Source organism: Plecotus auritus (genome assembly GCF_963455305.1).
Source record: "Plecotus auritus genome assembly, chromosome: X".
NCBI classification, from domain to species: Eukaryota; Metazoa; Chordata; class Mammalia; order Chiroptera; family Vespertilionidae; genus Plecotus; species Plecotus auritus.
The window spans coordinates 78,206,434-78,231,077 of NC_137784.1; the positions used below are offsets into that span (position 1 = coordinate 78,206,434).

At 42.9% G+C, this 24,644-nt stretch overlaps 1 protein-coding gene across 1 annotated transcript; it reads right to left on the reverse strand.

The window, feature by feature from the left end:
- Positions 1-271: 271 nt before the first annotated feature.
- Positions 272-21,327, reverse strand: LOC308240175 (nuclear RNA export factor 2-like; the record flags this gene model as incomplete). Its single annotated transcript, XM_080653115.1, has 17 exons — positions 272-443; positions 977-1,049; positions 1,642-1,684; positions 1,783-1,898; positions 2,003-2,061; positions 2,181-2,288; positions 2,368-2,423; positions 2,504-2,575; positions 3,185-3,221; positions 5,305-5,414; positions 5,587-5,694; positions 5,813-5,901; positions 6,038-6,107; positions 6,221-6,297; positions 6,411-6,519; positions 6,631-6,714; positions 21,178-21,327. 17 exons carry the CDS (start codon positions 21,325-21,327, stop codon positions 272-274), a joined length of 1,533 nt encoding a protein of 510 aa, XP_080509241.1.
- Between the last annotated feature and the right edge of the window lie 3,317 nt (positions 21,328-24,644).

Consider the following 24,644-nt stretch of genomic DNA (forward strand, 5'->3'; position numbering starts at 1 on the left):
GCAGAAATAAGGTAGCCTAAGATATACTGACAGCAAACTATGATGGTGCTAATAATTAATAAACAAGTTGCAAAACAGTCTGTCCAATAGGAAAACTAGATGTTACATTTCAATGTATTAGCATAAAATTAAGGTATTTTCACTTGAACTTTTGTAAAAAAAAAAAAAAAAAAAAAAAAAAGATCTAAAATAATTACCTGCAAGTTCCCACTATTCAATCCTCCCAGCTCCCTCCTATCCCATGCATACCCATCACTTACTTCTGAGACCACTAGAGGCTCATCTGAGAGAGGCTGAAGGAAATCTGCACAATTTCCTGCTGTTCCTGAGAGAGGGTGGGCCCAGTGCTGCAGGAAGGTATGGGCACTTGGGTAGAAAACGCACTTTGAGTCTCAATTGGGGTGGCATCCCTCACAAACAGCTCATCATTCACGATGAACATACTGGAGAAAAATGATACCTCAGACAACTGATGGATGGACAACCCCACACCCTCAACAATGATCCTGCTTCCACTGCCACTCAGCCACCAGATTCCTCCCATACCCACCTGTTATCTGCTCCCCATATTCCTTTTCCCTTCCCACATCCCAACCCTTGGAGAGATTGCCTACCAGCTTCACTAGATTTGTACCCCTAACCTTATTGCATCTACTCAGTGAAATAGCCCAAGGGAGAGGACAGTTTAATCCCATTTTCAGAGGAAGACATAGGTCACAGAGAGGGTCATGTGATTTCACTCAGGTACAAATCTAGTGAGTGTTGGCGCCATGAAGAGAACCTGAAAGAAACCTGAAACACTTTCAGTGTTCTAACTCCAGAGCCCAAGCTCTTAACCCCTATGCAGGACTGTTCCTTGGATCAACCTGCTGGCTTCCCACAACACTGAGAAAACCCTGAGAACATGCACTGCCACATTCCCACAGCCCTGATCCCAGGTTGGGCTATATGTCCCCATCCAGAGCATAACACTCACCTGGAATTGCTGGCAGGGGTAGCGATGAAGGTCCGGGTGAAGGCACGCACAGAACCCTGAGACATTCCTTCCACTTCAACAACAACAAACAACAATACCCCCTTGGAGTCACACATGCTTCACACACTAACTCAGCATTCCCAAGTCAAGGTGGGACTGCACACTCATGCCCAAGGAGACAACTATTCTCTGGGAGTCAGGGTGCGGGGAATTGGGAGGGCAACATTAGGAGAAATCTGCTTCTACTGAGAGGGAACCTACGATGTGCTGGGCCCTGAGAGGGAACCTACCGTGTGCTGGGCCCTGGGACAACCACTTCACTAGTTCATTTGATTCATTTTTGGAAGCCACCCAAGAGGTGTATTTTGTTATCCCCATTTTGCAAATGAGGAAAATGAGAAGTTAAGTAATGGACCTATTTTGCACAGTCAGGATCTGGGATGACAGACTTCAAACCCCACATTTGTGTACTCATCACCCCAGCTGTGCAGGGCTGATAGGCATGGATGCAGGTCAGACCAGGCTGGTTTGGGGGCAGTCTGGAGGCAGGAGAACATGGAGGGAATAGTGAAGGAATCAAGGAAGCTGTGAGAGTTCTGAGAGGTAGCCAAGCCTGGAGGAGGGAGCAGTAGGGGACCTGGGGAGGGGTCTCTACACACACTCACTTTCCTTGAACACTCCATTGACACAGAAGAAAAGCAGGTTTTCCTGAACAAAAAAAAGACCACATGTGCTCAGTCTCCACATACACTTCACTCCCAGCTGCATCTTTCTGGGCCTGCCCCAGGGAGTAAGAGGGTGCTCACCGACTGCAACCACATGTCCACCAGGAAAGAGTTGAGGTCATGCTGAGTTTTGGGAAACACACAGAGAGAGCTCACAATGTCACGTTTTGTACGTTTCAGCAGCTGAAAACGCAGGTCTATGGGGGAAGGACAGAAAAGTTCAGGGTTGCCACATCCTGGGGCCTATGACTGACCCTTCATGCCCCCTTTCCCTTCCCAATCTTCCCCATCCCACACGCACTGGGGTCCTGTAGGTTCTTCATATTCCTGTTATCCTTGAAGTATTCAAACAAGCTGCTTCTAGGAGAAAAAGAGGAAGAGGATGTGGATGTCCAGACAGTGGGGGTGTCTCCATGAGCTGACTGGTTTCTGCTGGGGAGACACACGCCCCAAATGAGAGTCTGAACTGTGATACTCACGTAGCTGGGTTGTCTTGGATGAAGGGAATGGTCAAAGAGAAGCAGGCCTCATCGTGATAAGCACCGAGGAGACTCTGTCTGTCTCCAGAGTCATAGATCAAGTAATATCTGTGAGGGGACAATGAAGACAGTGTACCTCTATGGACTGGACCTCAAAAGGGACTTTAAAACTTTCAGGGGTACTTACTGCTGCAGGAATTGCAGGACTTGAGTCTTCATATCATCTAATCCTTTACAGGTTTCCTAGAATCAAAGACATTTGAGACCATGTGGCTGATAAAGCCTCCCTTACAATAGCCCTAGTGTTGATGTTTCTTCCTCACCTTTATTAAGGGCTTTATTAAGTAGTGTCTGTCAATGTCAACAGCAATTGGTGGGAGTAAATCCTGGCCATCCTGGAGAAGGGAGGGGTAAGTTAGCAGTATAGACCAGGGAGGGGGTCCTGGATGACTATGGGAAGGATGTGCCCAGAAGATGGTGAAAGTGAGAGGTCAAGAGTGAAAGGCCCCAGGAAATGCCATGGGCAAGATTCCAGTGGGCGTCTGCATCATGAGGTCCTGGAAGTCTCTACTGTTTATTTTTATGGTTGACTCATTTACAGGTGTTCCCCCATCCCCCGCCTTTGTCTCCCTCCACCCTGCAACAGCACTCTCCACCACTCCCAACCCCCACCCCCACTCCCGCCGCCCAGGCCTTCGCCACATAAATGTCTGTGTCCATGCATTATGCATACTACTTTATGCAACTTTTGTGTGTGTGTCTGTTTCTCTCTCTCTCCCTTCCTCCCTCCCACCTTCTCTCCCTGTCTTTCTGTCTCTCTGTGTGTGTGTGTGGGAGGGGTACATTTTGGTAAAGATCATCTTCATGTATTTTTTAGAGATCCATGTCCCCCAAAATGGATAAGGCTCTGATGCAAATATGTAATCTAAGCAAGAAACAAAGGGCTTGAGGGCAGGTGTGGAGGTTGTCAATGTAAGTAAGAGATGATGAATGTAGGCACTTACCAAGCGTAACAACTTGGGGAAATACTTTCTGATGGTGCTGTCCAAATGCAAAAATAGAAAGAAGTGGTTGATAGTTTGGGTTGCAATGCTTCCATTTACTTAAAACACTGATGTTCTGCCCACCCAGAATCCCCTTTGCCCTCCTCAGCCTCAGATTTCAAGGCTTCTGGGTCCACTTCCCTGCTGAGCAATGACCATCTGCCATATGGAATCTCTGAAATACAGTCTCCTCACCTCTCTCCACACCTTCACATTCATATTACCTCCCTTCCTTCCTGCATCCCTCACCTTTTCCCTCCCTCCCTCTCTGTGCCTAGAGGGCCCTGCCTCCTTCCTCAGTGCCACAAACCACAGCATTTGGATCCCAGACTCCAGAGCTCCTTCTTCCTCCCTGCCTCCCTTTCCTTCTTCCAGGCCCCCACTGATGGCTCCAGAGAGAAGAGGGAATGGGCTGGGGGCCCAGGGCTATGCCACCTCACTGGGGATCCAGCATCCTGCCATGAACAGGACATGCCCCAAGGATGGCCCAGGACCCTAGGCCAAGGGGGTGATGGAGGGAGGGATTAGGAGACAGGGAGTGGAAGGGAGAAGGATGAAGACAGAAAAAGAGTGAAAACAGGAGCAGAGATTGGGAAGAATCGAAGTGTAGAGACAAAGGAAAAGGAAAAAGAAAAAAAAAAGTAAAGGGAAGGGAAAGAAGCTCTGCCCTGGCAGTGGGGGTTGGGTCAGAGAAGAAGAAAAGAGAAAAGGGACATGGCTCCCCTGCAGCAGCCCTTTCCTTCATCTGCTTCTGGCTGGCCCTAGGCCTCCAAGCAAGAATGGAAAGCATGAGTCTGTTAGCCTGTTAGAATGTTTGTTGAGCCTTTGTCACCTGTGGGAGCTCAATGTGAACTGGGCATGGGAAATGCACCACCCACAGGATCAGGAGACCTTTCCAGAAGGGGTAAAGGGCCAGGCCCCAGCTCACCTTAACCTTGGGGATCTGTGGCCCACTCATATAAAAACCACCTTCTCTCTTCATGGCCCCTGTGCATCTTTGTCTGTCTCAGTCGGTTTCTTTTCTGAGGAATCCTACCCATGTCAGGCTACCCAGGCCTCCTCTGAAGGACCAGGCAGGTGATGTGTTGTGTGAAGGAATGGTCAGTGGCTCTGAGAGGACTGTCTTTCTGTCTCCTCAAACCCCTCTGCCATCTGCCTTTCAGTGCTGCCGCAGAGGCCCCCTACTCATTGCTGGTGGCTCACTTCTTTTTTTTTTTTTTTCAATCCTCACCCAAGGATATTTTTTGAGGGCAGGTGTGGAGGTTGTCAATGTAATGTAGTTGATCATTAGAAAGACAGTGGAAGGGAGGGAGCAGGGGGAGAGAGAAACATCTCCCTCACATCAACTGGTTGCTTCCAACCATGTACCCCAACAGGGGCCAGGGATCTAACTTGCATCCAAGGTACATGCTAATAATTGAAACCCTTAGGTCTGCGGGCCGACACTTCAACCACTGAGCCAAACCCGCCAGGGCGGTGGTAGCTCACTTCTAGCCCCTTGACTAGGGAACCCTGGATTCTACCAAGTTTGGCTCATTCCTGGTATTGCACTAAAGAAACAAATTGGACCTGGGTCCTTGGCATGGGGTGGGAAAGTCCCCACGTTGACCTGGGATTTGAGGGAGACCCTTTACAAGCAAGGGGAAAAGGGGTTCCTCCCAGAATAGATTGGGGATACTCTATCATTTCAGAAGCAGGAAGGACTATCTCAGCATGAGTCTGGGGTGGAGGATGTTTCTCAGTCCAGATCAGCAGTATCTGTGTCGAGGCTCAACACTCCTAGTCCTGGTTGCAGGAGGAAGGGAGCCCTGCATCCTGGAGCATGTTTTTGGTGGGCATGCCAGAGAAAACTAGAAGCAGAGTAAGGAACCACACTGGAGACAATGAGATCAGGTAAGCAGGTCAGAGGAAGGACAGAAGACCTCTAAGCCCAGACTAGGGACATAGAGAAGAGACTGTGGGGCCTCTAGTCCTCCCAGAGGACCAGGGCTGCCACCATCTGCGATATGGCACTGTCAGGGGTAGTTCAGGCTTCCAGAAGTCAAAGGACCCTAGGAATGGTACGAGGGGCTCACACAGACCTTATGTAAGTAGATTTCTCTGAGAAGGTGTGGCACAGAGGATTATCTTCCAGCCACAGTTCTTCCAGTTTCAGGCCTTTAATCTTGCACAACTCCCAGGTAGAGTTAAGCTGAGAAAAATGGGGGGAAACTGAAAAATAGTCCGAGGGAAAAGGGACATACCAGCCCCTGAACCCACAGCCCATTCCCTTCCCCACAGGTACCTTCGCTTACCTCCTGTCATCACTCTTATGAACACTACCACCCACTATCAAACCAACTTTGATCTGTCCCTCTTCTCACCTCATTTTTGGAAAGGTTCAGAATCTTGACTGTGGGTGCCATCTGTGCAATATCAGAGAGGCCATCCAGCTGGCACAGTCTGTTGTTGTGCAAGTTCAGGGACAACAGCTTTGGGGAAGAAGAGTTAGAGTGATGCTTACCATCTAGGACCTGAGAGACAAATCTGCCCTCTGTCCCATCTGTTCCACCCCCTACTGTAACACCAGCACTGGGTCTAAGGCCTCACCTCAGGGAAATTCTTTTTGATGATCTGCAGGGTGGCAGCCATGCAGTTTCTTCGATTCAGGATTATAACAACATCATGGTCCACCAAGTCTTCAGGAAGCCAAGAGTAAGAAATCAAAAGGCTGAGAGAGGTCCAGGATGAGCACCAAACCTTCCCTTGTAACCATATCTAAATCTCCCTCCCAGGCAGAAACCTCTGCCCTAGAATTACTGCTGTCAGCTGTACCTAGGTCATAGCGGAGCAACTGGAGATCAAGAGCTTTCTGAGAGACATCATATCGTTTGCACATGGCCAGCTGTAGAGTGAGATGGAGAGAGAGGTCTGAGGCTGTGGTGGTGACAGCTAAATCAGGGTAGAGGAGGAACAGCTGGGTCTTGGGGCAAACATGTACCCTTGAGTCTGCATTACCTTTAGCTGTTCCATTATTTCTGGCTCCAACTTATCCCGCACAGAGTAGGGTACAGCAGACATATTGACAAAGATAACTATCTGCAGGAAGAAGAGGCGGGGTTAGCACCAGGAACTGTAGTCCTACAGAAGGTGACAGCTCTGCCTGTCCTCCTGCCCCAGGACTAAGTACAGATAATGACCTCGACACATACCTTCCGGTTTTCCTGGTCACAAATCTTGTAGCTGACATCCTTCAATGCAGAGGCAGTGCTAGCATCTTGAACAAAGAACTGGGCCCTGTTTTTCACATAGTGAAACTACATGGAGTGAAGACAACAACAATAGTGTCAGAGGCCACGGGCCCCAGCTCAGTCTGGTCTCTCCCCCTTTACTGTGCCCCCTCATCTGGCTTCACCATCCTCTCTTACGTCCACTGGAGTGAAGGGGACACTGCAATGGCTCTGGATAGAATCCATTAGCCATGTCCTGTCGTACTTTCTTCCACAGGCAACCTAAGGGCAAAAAGGGCATGGAGACAGGAGGGACAACATGAAAGGCTAGAGAGCAGACCCAACACAGTGTTCTTTTCCTACCTTCTACTGAGCTTTAAAGGGCTTCTAAAGTAAAGACCACTCACATGATTTCTTATGTTTGTGACACATATAGAGTTCTTAAATACATTATCTCTCCATTTGAAGGTCTCCTCCCCAAAATCAACTTAAGGTGTTAGACATTTTCTTCCTTTTATAAAGTTCCAGGAGATCCTCTCTAGGACACTGCTTGCCCCTCTGAGACGTTTTCCAGAGACTCTACCCCCCATTTCCCACATCCAGCTTGAGCCAAACTGAGACATCTAGTGTGGACTTGCTCCATTTCCTTGGCAGTAGTTCCACCTTTCCTTTTAGACAGCCCCCTCTGTTTATCGTATAGTCAGCCTGTTTCCTTATATTGCTTCTCTGAATTTGCCCTTACATGGAGTAATAAAAAGGACAAGTTGTAAACTGTCCCCAGCAAAGTACCAAACATCTCTACATGAGACCAACATAGTGCACCTGACCTTTATCTCCTTCATACTCTATAGATTTTTTTCTCAGGACACTCACTGTGACCTTGAACCAACTCCCCATGGTTTGATCTTGTGTATTCTCCCCCATTTCTCTCCTGAAATATTTTCTCTTATGCCATAGAGTAACATGGAGACGGCCTTCATCATGATATTGCACTCTCCTCTTCTCATGTCCCATGGTATACGGAGTGCTGCGGGAGGGGGAGGGGCGGGAGTGGAGAGAAAAAGAGTGGCCATGAATGCTAAGAAAGTCTTCTATATATCCTTCATCCCTGACACCAGGACTACAATTAGGATTGCTCAACCATGATTTCACTTCTAACATTCTTCAGTTTTCCAGTGAGAGAAGAAAAACAAAATTGCAGGCAGTGAGAGTTGCACAGCCCCATGGGCTGCTACATGCAAACCAGGCTGCACAGTCACTTACTGTCTGACTGGGTACCTCTGGACTCCCCTCTTCTCCACGTATCCATCATCCTTCAGGAGGTGTGGAGGCTGAAACTCATATCCACCAAGTTGATAACGACGGGTCCTGTTGCCAAAATTACGTCGAAAAGAACCCCAACTGTTCTTTCTTCCTTGAAGTGAGCTATAACAATCATTGTCTTCTGAAACAAGGAACAAAAATACAAGTTTGGAAACACATGTGTGCCCACTTATCATGTACCACATCTTGGATGAACACTAAGGCAGGGCAACAAAATGCCAACCTGCCCTAAGAGATCAATCCCACAAACCTCAGAAAGGAAAATACTCTGCCTGTCCAGATAACTGACAGATGGTGCTATCAGGGGAGAAATGGTGCAGGGTGAGGAAGGAGGAGCAATAGCACGAGTAAGAGGGGAGACGGGCGAGGGGAGGAGAAAGAGGTAACTGTGCGAACCTTTTTAAAATGGCACAGGATTTATAAAGGACAGAGGTGAATGCATCTATATGTTAGACTAGATGCCAGCCATACATCAGGAAGGCATATGAATCTTGCCTCTCTCAGAGTTCTCTGACAACCCCTCCAGTACATGGGAAGCACCCTCTCTCATGCTTCCCAAACCCAATCAGCCACCACACTGATTCCACTAACACTCAGCAAGCTGTGCTTCCTTTGCCAGTGTAGTACAAGCTTTAATGTCAGATGGAGCAGAGGTATCAGCCTCCTAAACTGTCCTCCTTCATCCTGCCTTGCCCCCAACAAAACTCTACTTGAAATATCCAGAGTGAGCTTTCTCTTTGCCCAGTCTGAAATGCCTTTGAGTTCAGGAGACAGCTCTTCCAATCTCAGCTCTTCTGTAACAAGGGTCTGAATGACAAACTGGAATGATGTTTCAACTATCATTTCCAAATCTCCAGGGATTCTTCTTTTCTCTTTCTGCTATGGATTTCTAATTTGATCCCTCTATGGTCAGAACATACTCTGTGTCATTTTAATTCTTTTTAAACTTGTGGAGGTTTTCTTTGATGGCACAGGAGATGGCCTGTCTTGGTGAATGTTACATAGACACTTCCAAAGTACTGTACTCTGTTCCTTTTAGACGGAGTATTCTATTTGTCAGGTAAATCCTGTTAGTTTATAGTGTTATTCAGATCTCCTATATACTGATTTTCCCTCTAGTAATTCTGTCACTTGCTGAGAGGGGGTATTGAAGGCATTACACAATAATAAAAGAACCAATCCATTAAGTCTCTTGTAAATTTTCTACTTTATTGGAGAATGTAGCCACAGGTATGCTCATAATGTGTGTTTATATTGCACTCTGTATTCACTCCTAGGAGTTGTGTTGCTGTCCATCCTTCCCCACACAAACACTCCCACCAACATATGTAATTCAACATGTGGAAGGATATGGAAGTATTTTTTTGGCATCTATAGAAATAAGGTACTCTCAATTGTCTCTCTCATATGTGGATTCACTAATGATATTTTATTTTTACCACATTCAACTGAAACTGTACCAGCAGACAACACTGGTGGTTTGGAGGTACTGGAAGATTATGAGAATTAGACTGTTAGAAACCAGCTTCCTTTGGGTATCATATTTAATGTTCTCTAGGTTTGTGTGTTGTACATCCATTACTCCATATTGCCTCAGGGCCACTTATGAGTAAAAATCTGTTCACTGCTGATCATCTCACGGCGTACTGATGACAATCAGGCTTCAAATGAACTCCTCTGGGAAATCACTGTTTTCACTGTGTGGGCCACTGTCAGGACAATCCTGTAATTCACAGCTTTTTAGACCTTCCATGTGTGGCACTGAGAGTGAAATTATGACATTCTGATCTCTTATATTCTTGCTGATTTAAAAAATATATACTTTAATTGACTTTTTAAAGAGGGGGATGAGAGAAAAAGAGAAACATGGATGTGAAAGAGAAATATTGATTGGTTACCTCCACACACATCCCAACTGGGGATCAAACCTGCAACCAAGGTATGTGACCTGACTGGGAATCGAACTCACAAACTTTTGGTGTATGGTATGACACTGCAACTAATGAGCCACCTGACTAGGACACACATTGTGATTTTTTTTAATTGTTGACACATTGTGATTTTTATTTGCATTTCTCTGTTGGTTAGAGATGTTTCCTTCTATTACTTGTTTGTGGGGTGTGTTTTTTAACTTATGGAAGGGTACTGACTCGTGTGAAATGTTAACAGCTGACACCAGAATCTTCTTCCATATACCCATCTATTCTCTTTCTCATTTTTTAGGGGACTTGTAACAATGTATATAAATAACACATATTTTTCCCTTGCTAAACACCAGACATTGTGCTAAGTTCCTGACCTAGTAAAGCTGAGACACTTAAGAGGTTTAAGTCACAGGCATTTCTCCAGGTACTTTCAGTGTAGTTCCATATATTAACTCAATGCCTGCAATTACCTCATGACATAGAGACTGTTACTATCCTCAGTTTAAGGATAAAAATTTATGTGAGTCACCATGAGGTCAAAGATACTTGACCCAGATAATTTAATTTATTATTAGCATTCAAATCCTGACCAAGCCACCTCAAATCCTATGCACAGAACCAATAATGTGTGACTCTGTGTTAGGGCTGAAGTAAGCCCTGGATGGGACTCACTCAAAGGCTGTTAGGCAGTGATGGGTACAGTGTCCCGGACTAAGATGCATAGAACTCCAGCCTCCAGCTGTCTGTTGAAGAGGCCCGTCATTGCACACAGTTCCCCTGTACTTACGTCTTTTTCCCACACTCCATGGGAACTGTTTCTAACAGGTATGAGATGGTATCTCATTGCAGTTTTGATTTGCATTTCCCTAATAGTGTGGTTGAACATCTTTTAATGTATCTGTTGGCCATTTGTATGTGTTCTGGGGAGAGGTGTCTGTTCAGCTCCTCTGCCCATTTTTTAATAGGATCATTTATTTGTTTAGTGTTGAGTTGTATTTCTTTACATATTTTAGATATCAACTCCTTGTCAGAGTTGTTATTTGCAAATATCATCGACCTTTTTTTTGGTTGCCTTTTTGTTTTGTTGTTTATTTCTTTTGCTGTGCAGATGCTTTTTAGTTTGATATAGTCCCATTCACTTGTTTTGGCCTTTACTTCCCTTCCCTTGAGGTCAACTTCAACATTGAAATTTTTAAGGTGGTTCTCAAACTTGTTTAAACAATTCAGCCACATGAGGAGATTGAAATAATCGCTAGCACCACTCCACACCCACAACACTTAAAGCACAATTGGGGTGAAACCCAGGCAAATATATTTTTGAACTCTCCATGTGACTGCAGTGTGCCACTGAAGTTGAAAACCACTGTCTTAAAATATCAGCTTTTGATGTATGCTCGCCATTAGTTCCTAGGAATGGCTTCCATCTTATTTTACTAATTTTCTTCTTCAATGTTGTTTTGGGGTGCTAGTGATTCCATATGCTTAGATCAGGGGCTGGCAAACTATAGCCCATGGGCCAAACCTGGTTTGTGGAAAAATTTTGTGGAGTCTTTAAAATAAAAATGATTTTTACATATTTGAATGTTTGCAAAATCAAAATAATATTTCCTGAGACGAGAAAATTATTTGAAATTCTGACATCAGCATCCATACATCAAGTTTTACTGCAACACAGCCATATTGTTTCTATTGCGGCTTTCACTCTACAATAGCAGAGTTGAATGGTCACAACAGAGATCAAATGACCCTCAAATATTTATGATCTGGCCCTTTCCAGAAGAAGTTTGTTGAGCTCTAGCTTAGAACAAGTGTCCTTCAAGCAAGTGCACAGTAACTGTGGTGAATCACTGACAGTCTCTCTGGAAAAGCTCAGGAAGATTTATGTTACTTGTGACTTCATTGTAGGGTATTTCCTCAGTAGTCTATTTGTTCATGGTTTTCTGGGTCAAGTGTGGGAATTGAGTAAAGGACCATCATTTGCCATCAAGATGGCTCAAGTCCCCAGATCTAGAGTTTATATACATTTTGTTTTCTTATATTTTATTATAATTATATTTTATTTATCTTTACGTTGATCAAATGCAACATTTGAGAATTTTCAGATATTTCAAGATCCAAGGGATCTGTTTATCCATCTTCAAAGGTTGCTATAGCTCAAACCAATGTCAGTACCCTTCCATACTTATTGCCTATTAAGGTAAAGAGCATTCTCCTTCACCCAGGAGGTTAAGTGTTTCTACTTAGCCTATGTCTTTAGAATTCCAACATCCCCACTGAAATAAGGGGACCATGTCAATGGCAGTATCCCCCATTCCCATTTCCTCTGTAGCCTACATCAGTCAGCCACTTCAGAACACTTCAAAGATGATGATGTTCTTCTCATCAATATTTTCTCAATGTTGTGGGGAAAGGAGTGTCCTCCTGAGTTTCTAACAGCAGCTATTTGGTCTACCAACACACTGGCCTTAAAGGCAATTCAATTCAAGTGACTATAAGTGATAACTTTTGCAACTGTTTAATCACTGCATGCTATGGAACACAATATATAATCTAATGTCAATTGGATCTTTACTATCTTCACATCCTCCTAAATCAGATAACCTATTTCAAATCCCCATTTCTTTGAGGTCCTTTAATTGCAACCAATTTTGGGGTCACCTACTCTGTTAATCAATGTTCCCACTTACCTATGACAGAGTTTATTCTAGCTACTTCATAAAAATAAGACATCTTTAATAAAATATATTATATAGCATACAGAAACTCTGTGATGGTCAGGAAAGTGGGCTTAGATGCTGCACAGCCAGGGGAGACCCGCTCATGCCATGGGACTGTTATAGGTGAAATACCACTGCTACCTGACTGCTACTTTACATGAGACTGAATTCTAGAAATTCTGCTATAGTTGTCCCATAAAAAAAACATAGATTTCTTTCACCATACAGAGCTTACTACATCATTGAGCCATATGTGGCTCCCATGTCATTCAGTTACACCTCCAAGTCTCAGGATGATGCATATGTCTGATACACAGAGATCTGTTTGGGACTCTATATGCAAGGAGCTCTAGTATACACACACACATGCACACACACACACTCACATAAGCCTCCATTTTTGTTTTAAGCTTTCCAGTCTCTACAGTACAGGAAAGCATATAAGAATGTCTACAGCCCAGCCGGTGGTTGCGCATTGACCAATGAATCAGGTGGTCAAGGTTTAATTCCTGGACAGTGCACATGCCCAGGTTGTGGGCTTGATCCAAGTTGAGGGTGTGCAGAAGGCAGCCAATTAGTGATTCTCATCATTGATGTTTCTCTCTCCTCTCTCTCTCTCTCTCTCTCTCTCTCTCTCTCTCTCTCTCTCTCTCTCTTTCTCTCTCTCTCTCTCTCGCTCTCTCTCTCTGTCCCGCCCTCTCTGAAATCAATAATATATATAAAGAATGTTTATGAGTGTTGAAATATTTTCCAAGTCTGCCAATTCATAGTGTATTTCACAGAACCAATTTTTTTTGCTATTGTAAATGGTATATTCACAGTAAAAATGTTATTTTCTATTTGCTGCAATTATGTTGTATACATTAGTCTTATATCCAATAAACTTATTAATCGCTTTTACTATATTTTTGTAAATTCTCTTGAGGTTTATATAAAGACAATTATACTTACAGTTTTGTTTCTTTTAACATTTATACAATTATTAATTTATGTATATATTTATTTATTTTGCCTTATAGTAATGCCTCAGAGTCTCAGTTTAGATCTTGAAAAGAAGTGATTATTTGTGAGTCATTTTTGCTGATTCTGATTTTAAAATGGAATGCTTTGTCTTTCTCTGGCTGGCTTATATTAATTCACTTGTATGCCTGAAGCCTATATAATTTTATTAATTAATATCACTTCAATAAACACAATAAAAAAGCAACAGCCACTAAACTACTAGGGATCCTTAATGAAAAAAAAAAAAGTTAAAATAGATTGAGTTAGCAAAAATGCTTAAAAAATTTAAATGGAATGCTTTGAATGTTTCACTATTATGTATGGTGTTCATTGTAGTTTTTTTAAAATACGTGTTATCAGTTTAAAGACGTATATTTTTGTATTCCCAGTTAGCTGAGAGAGTTATTGGTGTTCTTGTTCAAACTTCATTGGTTGTTGAATTTTATGGTATGTCTTTCCCCGCCCCCCCTCCCCAGAATCTTTGTGGTAATCTCCCTTTTCTTACTCCCTTATCTTATTAATGTGTTAAATTACATTATGGATCTCCTAATGTTAAACCAACATTGCAAGTTTGGGATAAACACAACTGGGCATGGTGTAGTATCTGTTTTAGCCATTGCTGCATTTAGTTTGTTATTATTTTATTTCTATTTTTTTATAGTTCTATAACTAATATTGACCAGTAATTGTGTCTTCTCATCACTGTTTGGCAAGAATACAGTTAATATTCCTATTTTTTATTTCTTCAATATAAAAAATTTTTCCTAGAATTTATCCATATAAATTTTCAAAGTATTAGACTGTCTTATATTTTACATCTTTACTGTAAGTGCAAACATGATGCCTTTTTCATTCAAAAGTTACTTATTTGTGCCTTCTAATTTTCTTGACCCATTACACCAGAAATTTATTTTCTTATATTTTAAAAGCACTAACATCTAGCACTTTATTCAACTTTTTCATATATTATCAGTTTCATTGATTATTGCTCTCATTTTTATTATTTTTCCTTGACAATATGGAAAGACATGAGAGAATTTTTGTTAAGTATGAAGCAAATGAACAGTCTCTCATCTACCATCAGGTCTTCATGGATATTCAAATATGTAATACATATATTTACTTGGAAATGACGTGTGGCTTACCAGTCCAGGGGATTTAAATCCATCATGTCTATTCAATTTCATTGTTGGAAAATCAGACAATTAAGGAAGATAGACCTGCAGCATTGTAGTAAAGGAATTTCTATTTTAAGTATATATGAACTTCATTTAAGAGGACAGCATAAATGTACAAAGAAGTAGGGGTAGAAAGAGTGTGGATTTGAAATATATATGTTTATCTGGAATATGGTCTGTCACTTACTACCTATGTGATTTTAGGCAATACTCAATGTCTCTGAGCTCCAATTCAGTGATATGGTTGTCAATGGTGCTGTTTGCCAAGTGTTTCCATTTCTCCCGTTCCAGGCACCTGTAGAACTGCACTTCTTGACACCCTTTTTATGAGTGTGGTGGTGTATGTGACTAGTTAAGGATAATGGTTTGTGAGTAACGTGTTATTTCCATGTGAGAACATATGGTTGTTGGTTTGAATCACTTCAGGGCACTCTTCCCCTTAGGCACAGTGAGAGCAATTTTTTGATGGTGGCTCCTCATCAATTTGGGTCTCCAAGTCATTCCAATGAGAAATGCTCAGACCCCCAACATCCACCATCCTGTGATGGACGTGCACCTGCCATGGATATGTAGTACAAGTGAAGAATAAGCCACTGACATTTGGGGATTTTCTATTACCATGGCATAACCCAGCCTTTTCTATCTCATATACTTCATCTTTAAATTAAAAAACACCCTCTCAGGATTTTTCTGAAAACTAAATAATTTATATGATGAGATTATCACAATGCTTTACATAAAGTAGAAATTTTAAAAATGGCAGCTATAATCCTATCCTACATAATAAAAGTATAATATGCAAATCAACTGAATGGTGGAACGGCCAGTGGCTATGATGCCCACTGACCACCAGGGGGCAGATGCTCAATGCAGGAGCTGCCCCCTGGTGGTCAGTGTACTCCCACAGGGGAAGCACTGCTCAGCCAGAAGCTGGGCTCATGGCTGGTGAGTGCAGCGGTGGTGGTGGGAGCCTCTCCCATCTCCGCTGCAGGCAGGTAGTAAAGAGTGAAGAGTCCCGGACTGTGAGAGCCCCGGACTGCAAGAGGGATGTCCGACTGCCAGCTTAGGCCCTATCCCCTGTGGAGCAGGCCTAAGCCATCAGTCAGACATCCGCCAAGGGGTCCTGGAGTGCGAGAGGGTGCAGGCTGGGCTGAGGGACCCCCTGAGTGCACGAATTTTCGTGTACCAGGCCTCTAGTCTTACCTAATAATAGACAAACATGTAAATTGACCATACCTCCACTACGCCCACAGCCAATCAGAGTGAGTATGCAAATTAACCCAACAAAGGTGGCGGTTAATTTGCATACACAGGCGCCCAGCGCCTGGGTCCTGGGAACATCCTGGCACCCAGGTCACTCTGAGGTAGGCCTCACGTGGGCCCTGAGCAGCCTGGGAAGGGCCTGAGCCAGGGGACTCCTGGGCAGGAGCAAGCCTGCAATCAGAGCCAAGGGGACAGGGGCGGAGCCAGCGATCGGAGGGAGCTGGGGGTCCCCTGCCCAGGCCAAAAGCCTCTGCCAGAGGCTTTCGGCCTGGGCAGGGGCAGAGCCGGTGATCGGAGGGAGCTGGGGGTCCCCTGCCCAGGCGGCCATTGGTGTGAACTACAGAGGAAACACCTTTTCTGACTGTTCATTGGCTAAGGTTCCTGTATGCCACTGGTAATATTCTTAGTAACTTGGGTAATAAGAATCCAAAAAGGTGATCTAGGGTTTTTCCACCACACTTCTGAAGAAAAAAAAAACGAAGGTCCGCTGCTGGAGAGCTAAGAAATGTCATATCCTGCCCTAGCCAGTTTGGCTCAGTGGATAATGCCTCAGCCTGCCGACCACAGGGTCTGGGTTCAATTCTGATCAGGGGCAGGTTTCAGGCTCCTCCCTGGACGGGACCCAGGTCAGGGCTCATGCAGGAGGCAACCAATCAAAGTGTTCCTCTGACTTTGATGTTTCTCTCTGTCTTTCTCTTCCACATTCTCTAAAAGTCAATGGAAAGCCGAAACCGGTTTGGCTCAGTGGATAGAGCGTCGGCCTGCGGACTGAAGGGTCCCGGGTTCGATTCCGGTCAAGGGCATGTACCTTGGTTTCAGGCACATCCCCAGTGGGAGGTGTGCAACAGGCAGCTGATCAATGTTTCTCTCTCATCGATGTTTCTAGCTCTCTATCCCTCTCCCTTCCTCTCTGTAAAATATCAATAAAATATATTTTTTTTAAAAGTCAATGGAAACATATCCTCAGCTGAGGATAAAAAAAAAATAAAGAAAGAAAGAAATGTCATATCCTATGAAAGACACATCTTGAAAATGCTTAAAGAAAGTTGTCATTTTTTCATGGTGAAGGGACTGGAGCCTGTGTTGATGAAAACACCTTGGTGGCTGTGGTGACTGGCAGTGGCTGCAGCAGTGGGATGATGGGGCTGGTGCCTTCCCCTGATCAGCCTGGTCGCCTCCCACAAAGGGGAGCGGGCCTAAGCCATCAGTAGGACATCCCCTGAGGACTCCCAGTATGTGAGATGGGGCAGGTTGGGCTGAGGATCCCCCCACCCCTAGTGCACGAATTTCGTGCACTGGGCCCCTAGTCCTATATAATAAAAGCCTAATATGCAAATAGACTGAACGGTGGAATGACCAGTGGAATGACTGGTCGCTATGACATACACTGACCATAGCTCAATGCAGGAGCTGCCCCCAGCCCGCAGGCCCCAGGCCAGCCAAGGCAGGTGCCAGCAGGGCCCCCGATTGCCCCACCGGTTGCCCCACAGAGGAAGGCAACCAGCAGTGGTGAAGGGCAGGGCTGGTGAGCAGGCGGCACCAGGCTGCCAAGGCGGGTGCCAGCAGGGGACCCAGCCATTACCCCGCTGGTTGCCCCACAGATTGGCCCTGATCGCTGGCCAGGCCTCGGGACCCTACCCATGCACAAATTTTGTGCATCAGGCCTCTAGTTAAGTAATAATAGCTGGTTTTTAAAAAATGTGGGAAATTGGTATAAAATGAGAGATTCTGCATCTGCTCATCTTTACAGGTAAGTTGTATCTTGCTCGTATGAGTGGGACACTGTACTTGTATTATATACAAGAGGCCCGGTGCACAAATTCTTACACTGGTGGGGTCTAGCCACCGCCCCACTGGGGCGAGGGGCTGAGGGCAGTTTGCCAGCCAGCCCCACCCCCGATCGGAGTGGGGAGGCCCGCTGGGGCATGGGGCTAGCAGGGGCGAGGGGCTGCAGTCGTTCTGGTCATTCTTCTGTTTGGTCGCTGGGCTTTTATTATATAGGATGACTTCCTAATGACTTGCACTTATACACTTATTTCTTGCCATCATGATATTAGAAACATACTTATAAATTGGGGTTATGTAAAAAATGAACAAGTGGAAAGATTACCTCACTTTGATAAAATGAGGTAAGGAGAAATAAGTAGTTTCTTAATGAGCAGCATAAGGTATATACATTAGTAAATGTACATTACATTGTAGGTATACATAGGTACACAGTATTAGTGTTGTACAAGATAATTAGTTTGAACAGTGTCTCCTAAAATGTTTTCCACGGCACACTAGTACCTCAAATGGTCTGTGGAAAAGTGTTCCATTCCCATAAAAGTAAAGGAAACTACCTGCTTTAGACTGAATGTTTACATTTCAACCTAATTTCTAACTTGATCTGAAGATGTGATTTTGGGAGGTTATTAGGTCACAGTGGAGGTGCACTCATGAATGGAATTAGTGTCATTATAAGAGACCCAGAGAGCTCTCTTTGCCCTTTCTGCCATGTGAGGACACAGGAATAAGACAGCCATTTTTGAACCAAGAAGTGGACCTTCATGAGACACTGACCCTGCCAGTGCCTTGATTTTGGACTCCTCAGCCTCCAGATCTGTGAGAAATAAATATCTTCTGTTTATAAACCACCCAATCCATGGTGTCCTATTTTAGCAGCATGAGCCAACTAAGATACTACCCTCTCCTTGAGATATTAGCATATCTTAAAAATATGATATGGAAACCCTTTTACCTTCATTTCTGTATGCCCCATATTCCTTTAATGGAGGACCACATTTTTGTTGTTGCTGTCTCTCAGACATAGTGTCTCTTTTAACAAACCTGGAAGTGCTGAAATGAGAGAAAAATAAAGTGGATATAATAAAATTATAGCACAAGTGATAATATTCCTTAACCATCCTTCATACAATATTTAAATACCCATAAATGTAAACATATCCCTTACTTGCTGAATTTTACTCATTCAGTATCATCTACATGTTTATTAAATGCAAGTATCACATATAATTTCACTTAATATGTTTTTCTTTAAAAAGTTATTGTTTTCCACTTGAAGAAAAGCAGGAAGTTTTAAAGGAGTCTAAGAAGCAATGGTTAGAAAATCAAAAGCTAACAGTGTTTGGTTAAACTAGTTTAAACCATTTAGGGAACCCAAGCACAAAAAGATTATGGCAACCCACCCCATATGCCTTTATTTATTTATTTATTTATCTATCTATCTATCTATCTATCTATCCTCACCCGAGGATATTCGCCCTGACTAGGGATCGAACCTGCAGCTTAGATATGTGCCCTGATTGGGAATTGAACCAGGAACCTTATAATGTATGGGACAATGCTCCAACCAACTGAGCCACCTGGCCAGGGCTCACATGAATTTTAAAGAAACTATTGAGCAGCAAAGTAAATATAAGAAATAAATTCTGATTCTTCACATGATGGTACTTTGATACTTTTATTGAAAAAAATGAAATTCTTTTAAAAAATTATTTCTCTTTCCTTCCCTCTCTCTTTCTCTAGAGGCCAATACGGAACAAAAATTAAAATCAGATTTGGAATCGGTTATACAAATTGGCATCTGAGAGGTCTCTGGTGTCCTTAAGAACCAGAATAAGCCATCACACTGCACAGACAGTGAATATGGGAGGGTGGTAAGCAAGATCAGAGTTAGTTCTTTTGTTCTGGTGTGTGTGTGTGTGTGTGTGTGTGTGTGTGTGTGTGTGTGTATCAGAAGTTCTCTTTGAACCAGAGATCACCTCATTTAATCTTCACATGAACTTTATAAGGCAGGTACCATTAGTATTCCCACTTTGAAGATGAAAAAATGAGTACAAAGAGGTAAATTATTTACCTGAAGTTGCACATCTAGTAAGTGGCAGAGTCAAGAAGACTGAAACTCAAGTCTGGTTAACACTTAATCACCAAGAATATGTTTCTGCTGTATAAATATTGAGGGTGGAGCAAATGGCCACATTCTACTTCTAAAAACCCTAATTCCTAGGTTTTATATGTACTCCCAAGCAGAGTATTCCTCAGCTGTTTTTTTTTTCTTTTATGGGGGAGCTACTTTTTAAAAATCTTTATTGTGAGAGTATTACTGATGTCCCCGTTTTCCCCCACAGCCCCCCTCTACCAGGTTCCCGCCCTGCTCCAGTCCTTCACCATGAGGGAGCTACTTTTTAAATATATATATTTTTATTAATTTCAGAGAGGAAAGGAGAGGGAGATATATATATATAAACATCAATGATGAGAGAGAATCACTGATAAGCTGCCTCCTGCAGGACCCACACTGGGGATCTAGCCAGCAACATGTGCCCGACTGGGAATTCTGACTTCTGGTTCACAGGTCAACGCTATACCACTGGCCCAGCTGGGGGAGCTACTTTTTGTTACCCAAAATGCTTCCAGTCACTATGGGGAAAAGAGGGAAGGGGTGTAGTCGGACTACCACTGAGAAAAAAATGGGAAAGGGGCAGCAGGGCTGGTTTACTGTCCTTCCCTCAAGAAATTTGGCAAATTGAGACATAGGCCATGGCAGTAGCTAACAATAATGACCCTGCCATAGCTAGAACATCCTGCCTATTTTATTTTATATTATTTTGTTTTTTAAATTAAAAATTTTTCCATTTACCCGCTCTATGACCTCTTCCACCTCCACCTATGACCCCCGCTCCACAATCACCACACTGCTGTCCATGTCCATGAGTTCGCTCTTTTTTTTTCTTTTTTGCTCAATCCCTCCATCCCCCCCCCCGCCCCCCGCCCACACACACACACCAAAACTGTCTGCCCGAAGAGCAGGGCTTTCATGTGGCAGCAGGAAGGGCAATGGGAAGAGGGTCCTACCCTTTTTCCTGAGCCTGGGCACTGAGAGAAGTCCATAAACCCCTGCCGCGCCCTCTCCCGCCGCCAATTCTCTGAAAAAAAAAAAAAAATCTAGTACAGACTAGGGACCCTCCTACCCCGTGGCGCCCCTCTACCGAGTAAGGCCCACCGCTCAGGGAGGCAGGATAGGAATGGGTGGAAAGATAGGGTGTGAGCCTGTCTCATCAAAATCCCCCCTCAGCCAGCGCGCGGACCACCGTTTTAACGGTTTTCTGAACCTACTGGCAGATCTGACTCCTCAGAAAGGTAAGCGGAGCTACAGTTGAGGAGTTACCACACACTTAAATGGTGGACATGACCATAGGGGGGTCACAAAACTGCGGGATCCACGTCACCGGCAGCTGTGGGGCCTTACCTGACTTCCAAGACCTTTCCTGACAAGAGTCACAAGATGGAGAGACTCAGGGTTCTAGAGCCCTCGATCCTCGCCTGAGAACGGACTCTCGCGTGATCATATGTGATGACAGTGTGATACGTGATCATAGCGTGGTACGTGATCATAGCGTGGTGCAGGGTTATAGCGTGGTACGTGATCATAGCGTGGTGCAGGGTTATAGCGTGGTACGTGATCATAGCGTGGTGCATGATCATAGCGTGGTGCGTGGTGCGTGGTGCGTGATCATAGCGTGACCCTAGGATATACATGACCCACAGTGATTGGGTAGCGGCAGGGTTCACACGAGTGCCCGGCTTTGCCTCTGCTGTGATGGTAGAAGCCACGTAACTGCTGAGTTAAAATCTGCAGAGTTCTGTAGCCCACAATCGTTACATGATTGAGATGGCTGAGCGTGACATGTGACCATAGGAGCATACATGTCCATACCATCCACATAGTAGAGTTTCCATTTACTTTGTGCCTGTGTTTTTCTGGTGTATTCGCATCCTACAAGTCTTGCCCTCCAAGGTATTACTCTTTCCTTTAGAAGTTTATTTTGCTGTCATAATACTGCCTAAGATCAGCTTTCTCTGGATTCTTCCTCCATTCACTATCTCTGGATTCTTTCCCCTTCTCCTTACCCACAATGAGTCTGTCCAATTTGATTTCTGAAAATAACATTCTATTTGTTGTTCTGAAAGAAACTATATGCTTGATAGTTCTGAAATCCTGAAGGGCTTAGTTCACCACAGCATTCTGACCTGTTGCTAATTTTGTGCAGTTTTTTTCTACTGACCTGTAATTCAGAACCTGTGATGATTTTGCCAAATTTTTCAGTTACTTTCAAATCTATTTTACCAGTTTGATTAAAAAATAATATTTCAGATTAGGGTGGTGGCAGTGACAAAAATAATTGAACATTAAGAGAAATATTTTGGTGAGATGATCAAGGGGAATTGCTTATGGTCTAATATAGGAGTGGAGAGGTGCTCAAAATGGTGTTTGGCTTGAGCAATTGGATGAACATTTTACAGAAATGGGGGAAAGTGGGAGAAGAATGATTGACAATGACAGAAGCAGGCACTCTATTTGGCTATATTAAGTTTGAAGTATATAAAAGATAGCATGTGGATATATCAAAGAAAGTATTTGAACTGAAAGGAAAAGGTCTGTTTAGATGTCACTTTGGGAAGCCTTTCCTGAATGCCCACTTTCCATCCCTTTAAGCTTGTTACCCTTGCTACCCATAGCATCCATCATCACTTCTAGTGTAGATTTTATCAAATTTACATTGCAACTTCCTTTTTATTGGTCCATTTTCTGTGTTAGTAAAAAATGTTCTGTTTTTTGTTTTTTGTTTTTTTTTTACTAATGACTGTGAGTTGTTTGTGGAACAGAACCTATGTTCTCATGTTTTTCTCAGGTTCTTTCCTGGCTCAATGCTGACAGTCATCTCTTCTTATTTGTTCAATGCATGCATATAACAATTTTTTCTATAGCTCCAATTATTGAAACTCATTTTCCAAATTCAGCTAAAATTTACCTTCATCTATCTTCTATTCCTATGAAGCTAGATGCTATTAATTTACTTATCTGAATACTGACTTCAATAATTTGCCTTAGATCATATATCTGGATGAGTATATTACTCTTTCAAACCAGGCATGCAATAAAAATCCTAACACTGTTTCTATATATAATATCTTAAAGTATGTCTCCTCAAATATGTTTTGTATTGTATTCCATAGCCAAATGCAGGATTAAATACATACTATTCAATTTCATCTTACTAGAGATTCAGCACTTAATAATTCCAGAAGTGGAGATCATTTTGGATCATACATATATATTTAAATATCTTGACTTACACTTTTACCTCTAAGTGTTCAGATGTCAAAGTTGGGTATCAGGTCCTTCTCCCCAGCTTCAACCAGAAAACAACACTTTCTGGTTAACAGAAAATTTATTTTATGGTGGCTTAACATAAAATTTATTTTGGTTAACTTTTAAAAACCACTTTCTACAGCAAGTCAGTGATGACTTAATAATGTAGTCAACACCACACCCTTATCCCTCCCCAAGTTGCCACCACCACCAAATTAAAATGATTTTAATGTTTAAAATTTGTATGATTTACCCATTATTAGTTAAAAATGTGTGGCTAATTTTAATGAATCATCAATCTATTTAAGTTATTTTGAAAAGATCACAGTAATTTGGTATCTTAGTGAATATTCTTATAAGTTTTGAATTCCTACCCCCCAGCTTTAAACACGAAATGGACTTTATGCAAAATAATTTTTCAGTTCTTTGGTTGATTTCTCACCCCCCACCCGCCGCCTTCCCTTTGAGGTTGGATGGTCTGTTCAATGCTTCTGTCTATGGATCTATTTTAGTTCATCAATTTATGTTGTTCATTAAACATGTATGCATGCATATAAGTATAACCCATGGACACAGACAGAAGGGGGGTGGGGCAAGTGCTGGGGAGGTGGGAACAACCAGGGAGAGGTCAATGGAGGGGAAAAAGAGACATATATGATACTTTAAATAATAAAGAATTAGTTTGACAGTCTGTTCAATGCTTCTTTGCCTCTGTATCTATTTTTTCCCCATTTCATTCCTTTAAAAAATCTTGCCTCTGCAGACTAGAAATAAACATATAATAACAAAAAATGTTTGAGTCCCAATTTCCATGTCCAACAGTTCTGAGTCCCCATTTCAATGTCAAACAGTTCCTTATGTGTACATGTCAGCAATGATATCTGGATGGTGGGCACATGGTGGCAATGCAGGTCCGACCCTCTCTGGTTTGGTCCTAGGCAACTTGCTGCGTCGCACAGCTGCTGACTGCTGGCGTGGCAAGGTGTCGTCAGTGTCTTCCATCTCTGGACTGTTTCTCCTCTTGTCTTCGTGGTTGGAGCAGACCTGTCAATTCCTCTCTGTTGCAGGAATCCACATGGTCTTGGAGTTGTTTTCTGAAAATATACAAACATATTCTCGACCAAAAGTTAATAAAGGAATCTTTTCTATATAATTGATTTGGGATCCTTTTTATTTTTGCCCAAACAATTTTCCTTTGTCTTATTTAGACACCATGTGTGTTTTTCATGGGTGTCTTGCTGTTAGCATTACAAATGAAAACTAATTTTGTAAAGTAAAAATTTTCTAGATGTAATTTACTTATAGGATATTTTTCCTTACATGATATTACCCTTCTATCCCCCCTTTTTTGATTAATGGAGGCTTTTATAACTTTTATAATTCAGTCTTGATGACTTTAAATTTTAATTTTTGACAAAAATATGACTGCTTTAGTTTCATTGCATGTTCAGGAATTTTACCATGAGATGAACTACCAATAGAAATTTTAGTTACCACATTAGGAACAGCTTTTTGTCCAGTACAATTAAATTTTCTTGAATATTCACTTATTTCAATTAGCCTATTTAAATTAATCTGAAAACTTGATTATTATTTTACTGTCAAATTTAATACTCTACCAACAATCTTAATTTACCCTGTAAATATT